General features: G+C 40.8%; 1 protein-coding gene across 1 annotated transcript in view; it reads left to right on the forward strand.

The window, feature by feature from the left end:
- The window catches only part of LOC126986870 (uncharacterized), a 39,546-nt gene extending 29,389 nt beyond the window's left edge, over positions 1-10,157 (forward strand). The window contains exons 8-9 of the mRNA XM_050843340.1: positions 362-603; positions 6,878-10,157. Of these exons, the coding sequence (XP_050699297.1) occupies positions 362-603; positions 6,878-7,022 (387 nt within the window). The 3' untranslated portion in view covers positions 7,023-10,157. The remainder of the gene's footprint in view (positions 1-361; positions 604-6,877) is intronic.
- The last annotated feature ends 220 nt before the right edge of the window (positions 10,158-10,377 follow it).

A 10,377-nucleotide genomic window follows, 5' to 3' on the forward strand; every position in this document is an offset into this window, starting at 1 on the left:
CACGGAGGGGTCTCTGAACTTGAAGCCGTAATTTTTACATGGGAAATCGAAAAATTACTATAGTACAACTTCAATTTGTGGTCCATATATTATCTGAATTTCTATCTATCTTTGGTCAATGGACTCTATAAATCTGTACCAAATAAATCTTAGTGTTGGGGTGAGTAATATAAGATCTATATATTTGTATCTGTCTGTGGGCAATAAATCATCTAAACCTAAATCTTTCCGTAGCCAATCAAACTATCTTAATCTGCATATATCTGTGGTCAGTGAACTATGTTAATCTGCATATATCTGTGATCAGTCAGTGAACTATCTTAATCCGAATCTGAATCAGTCTGAATCTGTGCACTGCTAGATCGAGGACCTTCACGATATGAGGGACCAGGACAAGCTGAACGACCCGACGGTGTGGGTGACTCGACGCCTCATGGACCCCAACACCCGCTTCGTGCTGGCCTGCTCTACCGTCCACCACGACAACAAAGAGCCCAGTCAAGAGCTTCAAGGAGGCGCCACCCACTTCCTCCTCGACGACTTCCTTCAGCACTTGCGTTCATCCAGTCTTGCCTACGACTACACACGCCTCCATCTGGTCAGGTACGACTATAAGAAAATGGGGTATAGGGCCAGTTTCACAGTTCCCCATGATTGGTTAGTAAGCTCCCAAACCAATACCAGAAGCTTCGAAATTTCCATGTATAGTGTCTGGTGTTTATATTTAAGTTCACAAATTTGATGAAACTATACAAGAAAAGTCTTGTGTATTTAGTGTGGCATCGAAGACCTCACCATTTTGGGTCTGCATGGGATTCTATAGTTTGGTTCGGGCTGTTACGAAGACACTGTGTTGGACTGTGAAATCGGCTCATAGATCTGCTTCTGTGTATAGTTCTTCAATTTCTTTTCTGAGATAGAACGGAGTATAATAATATTCCTCGTGGTAAGAGTCGTGCCTCAGTACTTTTTTGTAGGCCTGTTCTTTGAGTTAACTCCTCTCACGTAATTGACTGCTCCTTCGGCCACCTCTTCGGATTCTTTACAGGAGCAACGAGTAGCGAGTTGTTGTTTTTTTCATTGTTGTTTCCTTTTTTTGTGTGCCCTTGTGCTGTCTCCAGACCAGACGACGAGAGACCCAGAGTTCTTACTACTTGGAAGAGGCTTTAATTTGGATCTTGGGGTATAAGCTTTTATGAAACTAAGTAAAAATAAAGAAAATGTAAACAACAATGCGGTGGATTGTTCACTGAATTGCCACATATTCTCAACAGAAGTCAAAATCCTAAACGGCGAGAGAAAAACAGATCTTAGTGTTGTGAAGTAGTAGTAGAAGATAATGCTTAAAATAAGACAGGATCGTACAAGGAAAAGTTTGACGAACGTTGAATCACGTAGCAGAAAGAGGTGTCAGTCAATACTTTCATTTGTTTTTTCACAATTTTATCATCTCATTGCTGCTATTAGTATTGTGTTCAACGAACTTATCATATCCACGTAGCTTTGCGCCGCGTCTCCGGTGGCCTGTGTTTGGCAGGTTTTACAGGACAGTTCCTCATGGCTGGTCATGTTAAAGGAAGTCACATGCCTCGTGTATAAGGTAAAAAACAATCAAAGCACTAATGCTGCTTTTCTTTGAATAATAAGATTAACAAAATAATTTCATAAAAATAGTATATAAGAGGGGCGGTGGCCGAGTGGTCAGCGAAGGGACACGGTGATTTCAAGGATCCGGATTGAAATCCCACCGCAAGACGTTGACAGTTTTCAAACGTCACCGAGTGGCGGAAATTTAGTCATATATATATATATATATATATATATATATATATATATATATATATATATATATATATATATATATATATATATATATATATATATATATATATATATATATATATATATATATATATATATATATATATATATATATATATATATATATATATATATATATATATATATATATATATATATATATATATATATATATATATATATATATATATATATATATATATATATATATATATATATATATATATATATATATATATATATATATATATATATATATATATATATAAATATATGTGTGTGTGTATATCTATCTATATATATATCCCCTTCTGGCTGCCGACCTGAGAGGTGTCTTGATAACTCCTCGAACCTCTTTCTTATCAATTTCTGCAACATTCATGGTCTTCGTTCTAATTTTCATTCTGTGGAACACCATCTTTCCTCCTCTAAACCTCACCTTCTCCTCCTCACCGAAACACAAGTTTCTGAGGCTACTGAGAGCAATCTCTACTCTGTTCCCTCCTACTATCTCTATCCTAAATTTCAATCGAAAGTGGATGTTGCGCCTACGTGCGCAACGACATCACTTGCTCCCGTGCCCACAACCTTGACTCTTCAGAATTTTCCATTATCTGGCTAAGACTATTGTCATTCTATAAGTAAATGCATCTGTGCTGTTTATCTCTCACCTAACTCTACTAACTATGTAAAATTCTTGAACTCCAAAGTGGAGCACATCTTGACCCACTCTCCCTTCGCTGAAATCGCCATTCTAGGAGATTTCAATGTTTATATAGATTTACATAGATTTACATAGAAAATCAGACCACACAGACCCCATGGTCCAGACTTGGTGGTCTGTCCTTAAACCTAAGTGATTTTACATTAATCAGAAGACTCCAAAACGTTGCATTTCTACTCTAGTTGATATTAAGTTGAAGGAAGTGACGGTCGAGCTTATTTTTGAAGGAGTCAATCGTGTTACACTGGACCACTGATGATGGGAGCTTATTCCATTCTCGCACTACAACGTTGGTGAAGAAAAATTTGGTGCAGTCTGAATTTACTTGTCTACATCTGAGTTTTACGCCATTGTTCCTCGTGCGCAAAGTGTCATCGATCATAAACAATGTTGATCTGTCTACATTCGTGAAACCATTAAGTATTTTAAAACATTCGATCAGTTTTCCTCGGAGGCGACGTTTCTCAAGAGAGAACATGTTAAGGGTAGAAAGCCTTTCTTCGTAGGATTTGTTGCGCAAGGAAGGGATAATTTTCGTTGCCCGACGCTGAACACCTAATTTAGCAATATCCTTTGCATGGTGGGGAGACCAAAACTGTACCGCATATTCCAAGTGGGGTCTGACTAAACTGTTGTAGAGCGGGAGTATTACATCTTTATTCTTAAATAAAAAGTTTCTTTTAATGAAGCCCAACATTCTGTTCGCTTTATTTGCTGCATCGATGCATTGCTGTGAGAATTTGAGGTTTGACGCGATTTTGACCCCCAAGTCCTTGACGCATTGAACGCTTTTGAGTTTAACGCCGCGCATTTCGTAATCAAACTTCTTATTCCTCGTTCCAACTTGAAGGACCTGGCACTTGTCTACGTTAAAGGGCATCTCCCATCTATCCGACCAAGCTGAAATTTTGTGCAAATCCTCTTGGAGGCTTTGCCTGTCTTCGTCAGTGAGAACCGAGTTACCAATCTTTGTGTCGTCTGCAAATTTACTAATGCGGTTATTGAGTCCAACATCCACGTCGTTGATGTAAATAATGAAGAGCACTGGGCCAAGAACCGAGCCCTGAGGGACGCCACTAGTGACCGGCGCCCACTCTGAGTTAAATCCGTCAATCACTACTCTTTGTTGTCTGTTGCTCAACCAATTCGCGATCCATTGGTTTACCTGACCGTCAATACCTATTTGCTTTAATTTGTAAAGTAATTTATGATGCGGGACTTTATCAAACGCTTTCTGGAAATCAAGATAGACTACGTCCAGTGATTTGGTTACGTCATAAACAGTGAAGAGGTCGTTATAAAAGGTTAATAGATTTGATAGGCAGGATCTTTTGTTTCGGAAGCCATGTTGAGAGTCCCCAATTAATGAGTGGCTTTCAAGGTAACTCACAATTTTGTCTCTAATTATGCCCTCAAGTAGCTTACCTACAACCGAAGTTAGACTAATGGGCCTGTAATTACCTGGTACTTTTTTGTCTCCTTTCTTAAAAATCGGTGTCACGTTAGCCTTTTTCCAATCTGAAGGGACAATGCCTTGTCGCAAGGACATATTGAATACGGTTTTGAGGGAGGAGAGTATTTCGCTCTTTGTTTCTTTCAGCAGAGTTGGATATACTTTATCAGGTCCAGGACTTTTATTTGTTTTAAGTGATTTAAGGGCTTTAAGGACTTCATCGGGTTTTATTTCAAAGTTAGACAATGCATGCTCGGGATTTACATTAGTACTGGTGGTGGTGGTGTGAGGACTGTTATTATTAAACACCGAGGAAAAGTAATTATTTAATAGGTTTGCAACGTGTTGGCTGTCAGTCACTAGTGCACCGTCGCTGTTTGTTAAAGGTCCAATTCCACTTCTGATCGCCTTTCTGTTGTTTATGTAACTGAAGAAGGATTTCGGATTATTTTTACAGTTGGCTGCAATATTTTCTTCATATCTACGCTTTGCCTGATGCACTAATCTTTTTACTCGTCGCCTTGCATCATTGTAAAGTCTAATGTTTTCGGGCGTGCTTTGGTCTTTCTTTAACCTGTAAGACAATTTTCTCTCCTTGACTGAGTGTTTAATTTCGCTATTAAACCACGGTGGACTTTTATTAGTGTTAATTCGCTTCTCGCACAAGGGGACAAATGTGTCCTGCTGAGTGAGTAAGTGATTTTTAAAGTTTAGCCAGGCGTCCTCTGCATTGCCGTCATCTGATAGTTGCATATCTATTAGTTTTCGTCGGATTTCTACGAAGTTGGCTCTTTTGAAATTGGGCACCTTAACTTTATTTTCAGTCACCGATGTTTGAGCTCTAATGTCAACGCGCACTAGTTTATGATCGCAGGAACCGAGGTGTTCTCCTACCGTGACATTACTGACTAGGTTATCTTGGGTCGCTATAACAAGGTCAAGTATGTTATTTTGTCGAGTTGGTTCAGAAACCATTTGGCTTAGATAATTTTCCTCTAGAAATTCGATCATTCTATGGGACTCACCTTCTGCACCAGCTTTGGCTTTCATCCTCTTTCACTGACTACCCTGGTGAACAAGCCTTCAACTCTGCTCTTTTCAACGACCTAGAGCAGTTGGTTCAGCGCCCTACACGTATTCCCGACCATCTTGGAGACCGGCCCAACATACTAGACCTCTTCCTTACCTCTACCTCTAACCCTTCTGCTTACTCTGTCAAACTGTTCTCTCCGTTGGGCTCCTCCGATCACAATCTTATTTCTGTATCCTGTTCTTTCGCTCCTGTACACCCTCTGGACCCACCGAAGAGGCGATGCTTCTGGCATTTTGCTTCAGCTTGGTGGGAAAACCTGAGGTTGTACTTCTCCGATTTCCCGTGGAATGATTACTGCTTCCAGGAGCGAGACCCCTCTGTGTGAGCCCAGCGCATCACAGAGGTGATTGTCTCTGGAATGGAGGCATACATTCCACGTACTTTCTCTACTCCTAATGCTAAAAAGCCTTGGTTTAATCGCGCTTGTTCTCGTGCTGTCAAATATAGAGAGGCAGCTCACAAAAGGTACTAGAGTCTTCGCACTCCTGCTAACCATGATCTTTACGTTTCTGCCCGGAATCGTGCCAAATCTATTCTCCAACTTACCAAAAACTCCTTCATTAATAGAAAATGCCAAAACCTTGCTTTTTTATAATTCTTCCCGGGACTTCCGGCACCTAGCCAAAAACATCTCCTCCAACTTCCCTTCTTCAGCTTTCCCTCCTCTCCTTAATTCTGACGACAGCACCGCCGTCTCATCTGTCTCTAAGGCTGAACTCTTCTCTCTAACTTTTTCTTAAAACTCCACTCTGGACGATTCTGGGCATATTTCTCCTACTCATCCCCCATCTGACTCCCTTATGCCTATTATTAAGATTCTTACGAATGATGTTTTCTATGCCCTCTCTGGCTTCAATCCTCAGAAGGCTTATGGACCTAATGGAGTGCCTCCTATTGTCCTTAAAAACTGTGCTTCCGTGCTGACACCCTGCCTGGTCAAACTATTTCGCCTCTGCTTGTCAACATCTACCTTTCCTTCCTGCTGGAAGTATGCCTTCATACAGCCTGTGCCTAAGAAGGGTGACCGTTCCAATCCCTCAAACTACCGTCCTATAGCTTTACTTTCTTGTCTATCTAAAGCTTTTTAATCAATCCTTAACCAGAATATTCAAAAGCACCTTTCCACTTCTAACCTTCTATCTGATCGCCGGTATGGGTTCCGCAAGGGGCGCTCTACTGGTGATCTCCTTGCCTTCCTAACTGACTCTTGGTCATTCTCTCTTGGCCGTTTTGGTGAAACCTTTGCTATTGCACTGGACATATCAAAAGCCTTTGATAGGGTCTGCCACAAATCTGTGCTTTCCAAACTACCCTCCTACGGTTTCTATCCTTCTCTCTGTACCTTTATCTCCAGTTTCCTTTCTGACCGTTCTATTTCTGCTGTGGCAGACGGTCACTGTTCTTCCCCTAAACCTATTAACGGTGGTGTAGCAAAACAAATATTTCTTTCACTTTCAATAACTTTCAGAATGAAAGTAGTGGTCTGCCTCTCTGTGACCATTTCAAAAGTAGTAGTCTGCCTCTCTGAGGCCATTTCAAAAGTAAAGTGATTTTGAACATGTAATTATTTCAATCAGATAAATAACATTTCACATTTCTTTTTACTGACGTACTGCTAGCAATTTTTTGAGCATTTTTAGATGTCCATGAATCGCACGATTAGGGTGTTGCCAGTAAATGCTTGGTTTATCTGATATCTGTGCGGTATAGAACATGAATTAACCAACACTAACTACAGTTACGTTACCTCCGCCTCCTGCATCTCACACAACAATCTGTTTAACAGCTTTGAAGATGAGCCGCAAGTCGAGGTGAGGGATGTGACGCCGGGCCGTGTGTACCAGCTTCCTGCCCACCTGCCTCAACTGGCCCAGAACCTTACCCTCGCCACACCCTCCACCACCACCAGCCCGTCGAACACATCCTGTTAACCCATATGATGCAAGACCCCCCAATTAACCCTATCCGATCCCACGTTTTTAAATATTCGCGCTCGTAACACCTAGCCTCGTACTCATTTATCTGAACAACGATAACGCTCATGAACACTAAGTACTGGTAAAGAATCAATAGTGTAAAACAATAGTGAATAATGAGCGAAAAGAAACTAGTGGAAAGTAAAAAATAAAAAGTGTATCGTTTTGATCGAAGTGCCTGAAGGGAGGCCAGATTTGTCCCCCCTCGGATTGGGTAGGGTTAAGCAATTCCTGAGCGAGTGACAGAGTACACCCAGGGCAATGTATGAGCCTGAAAAGCACTCCTCCCTTTACCTTGCACCTCATCATCATCGTCATCATCAGCATAATCAGCCATTACTAGTCCACTGCAGGATAAAGCGCTACCTCAGGGGCCTCCATCTTTCGGGGGAGGCTTCGTGGTGCAGTGGTTAGCACACTTGGCTCACAACCGAGAGAGCCCGGGTTCGATTCCCGGGAGGAGTGGAAAAACTTGGGCTGCTTTTCCGATACCTTACGCCCCAGTCCACCCAGCAGTGAATGGGTACCAGGTATTAATCGGGGGGTTGTGTCCCGTCTCCTGGGATCTGTTCCCTTCTCCTATAATTCCTTCCCCTCCTGTCTCTCTCCGGCATATGACCACAGATGTTGCACCGACTAAACCAAACTTTCCAACTTTTTCCTCCATCTTTCTGTCTAAAGTTAGGGGTACTCCCTCAACCTGACAAATACTCTAATTTCCTCTTCTCACCGAGTCATCTGCCTGCATCTGTTATCAGTTTTATGCATGACGTGACCTGCCTTCGCCCATTTCCTATTCTAATATTCACTAAAATATCTTCAGCCTTTGTCTGTTTCTGTCTGTCTGTCTCGCTTCCTATCTCTCCATATTATACCCAGCATTGTTCTATCAATATAAGAATAAGAATGAGAGAATGAGAACGAGAATTAACGTTATCAGGCAAATGAGTGCCCGTGGGTTGAATCGACTCGGTAACTTGCCCAGGTTTACACTCTTATTTTATATGTTTGGACAATAATTGTGTTCATTGTACTTCTGATAGTACCCAAAGACCTCTACATTCCATTATTGTTACCTAATTCTGTGTTAAAGCCATGGGAGATGGATTACAGATGATTTCCTTGAAATTTTCACCAAGGAATCATTCGTATTCTTTTGTCGCTCTTTTTCAAGCTCAGTTTTCTCGCCTCCTATATAATGTTTCACCACAAATATTATTTTGTCTTACCGATGAAACGTTATGCTGCCATCCCCGCCTCTGTGGGCGCAACCAAAGGCAGAGCAAGCCGGCATGAAGGCAAAATGTTGAGGTGTGTGGGTGTCGCGCGTCCGGCCAGGCGGGCAATGTTAAGGGCCAAGACTGCTTCACTCCTGTGACGTCATGTCCTCTCCTTGTATTCTTCCTCCAAGAGCAGCAGTGTAAACACCTTCCCGTGCTCTGATTGGAGGGACATTGGAACGCATCGTGTGGAGGCAGCGGCGTGCCAGCCGTAGGAATGTTGAGTGACAAAATTTTCAACACTACCTTCCACCGCTGATTGTGTAATACTGACAGCATGACACCATGTCGGACTTGTTTGACTTATTCTTTATTGCATGAAGGAAATATCTGCCAAGAGGCCGCACTGATGCATTCCTTTAACCACGGGACTGAGTGTTACAGGATATGTCGATGAATGCTCTTAGTTTGCCATCAATAATCATCATAACAAGTGGTGGGATTCATTTTTTTAAGAACATGTTCTCTCACTCCAGGACTTGCTAACAACAGGTTCTCTCACTATCACAGTCTCAAAAGCAAACCATTATGCAGGTTGGCCCGATATAAGTGCAAAGATTGACCTTTGGGTTGCCACATGCTAGTCTAGCAAGTGAAATTATTGATGTTAGTTATTTTCCCAACTTTTAAAAAACAGTTCAAATAATGGTTAAAGCAAAATTAATACTGAGCAGACAGTATATGCTTGATTGATTGATTGATTGATTGATAGTTTATTGTTGCAAGTAAAACAACAAAGGAGAAAAGAGGAACATGCCATCCCAACCCCCAGGCAGTACAGAGTGTGATTATACAACTAAGGATACATGTGTAAGTAGCACCAGGAAACTAAAAAGATACAATGGTAGGGGATGACTATTAAAATGTTTGGGTAATTGTAAATGTTATCCATTAGACTATTACCAGTTGTGATAATGCGTTGTGCTAAATTTTTATAACTGTTTGCAATTATAAAATGTTTGTTTTTTCAATTTTTTTAAATTAGTTTATTAGTAATGCTTATTTTTTATATATTTTGCTGCATATTATTAAGCAACCTTTACTTGTGAGTGGTAATATTAGCTTATAATAGAAATGTGTTTGAATACTGCATTTACATTACATGTTGCCATTTTGAAAAGGAAAAATAATAAGGAAAATGCTTTAGCTTAAGTCTTTTATTCATGATCTTTCATTGTAAAAATTTCCAAATAGCCACTTAATTGTCAACATAATCTTTAGCCTTTTTTGTATTTTCACCCATGTTGTCATCAGCACTGTTTTTTCTAAGCCACTGTTATTATCATGTAGGGTTAAATCCATGCACATTCTACTTGCAATACATTGATAGTTTATTGTTGCAGGTAAACAACAAGGGAGAAGGGAGGAACATGCCATCCCAACCCCCAGGCAGGACAGAGTGTGATTATACAACTATTAATACATGTGTAGGTATTCGTCATGTCAGCCTTAATTGCCTCTTCCACTTTTTGTTCGTTTTGACCGCCTCCACCAAAACTTTATACAGAACTCGGAAAATCAAAGCAGAGAACAATAGTGTCTTCCATTTAGCGTAACCTGTTTTTGGGTCGTGATCTGTAGAGTCCCTTATATAGCATCTTCCATTTAGCGTAACCTGTTTCTGGGTCGTGATCTGTAGAGTCCCTTATATAGCATCTTCCATTTAGCGTAACCTGTTTTTGGGTCGTGATCTGTATAGTCCCTTATATAGCATCTTCCATTTAGCGTAACCTGTTTTTGGGTCGTGATCTGTAGAGTCCCTTATATAGCATCTTCCATTTAGCGTAACCTGTTTTTGGGTCGTGATCTGTAGAGTCCTTATATAGCATCTTCCATTTAGCGTAACCTGTTTTTGGGTGATCTGTAGAGTCCCTTATATAGCATCTTCCATTTAGCGTAACCTGTTTCTGGGTCGTGATCTGTAGAGTCCTTATATAGCATCTTCCATTTAGCGTAACCTGTTTTTGGTCGTGATCTGTATAGTCCCTTATATAGCATTTTCTGGGTGCGTGATCTGTATAGCCCCTTAA

This window comes from Eriocheir sinensis, chromosome 6 (genome assembly GCF_024679095.1).
Source record: "Eriocheir sinensis breed Jianghai 21 chromosome 6, ASM2467909v1, whole genome shotgun sequence".
Taxonomy (NCBI): Eukaryota; Metazoa; Arthropoda; class Malacostraca; order Decapoda; family Varunidae; genus Eriocheir; species Eriocheir sinensis.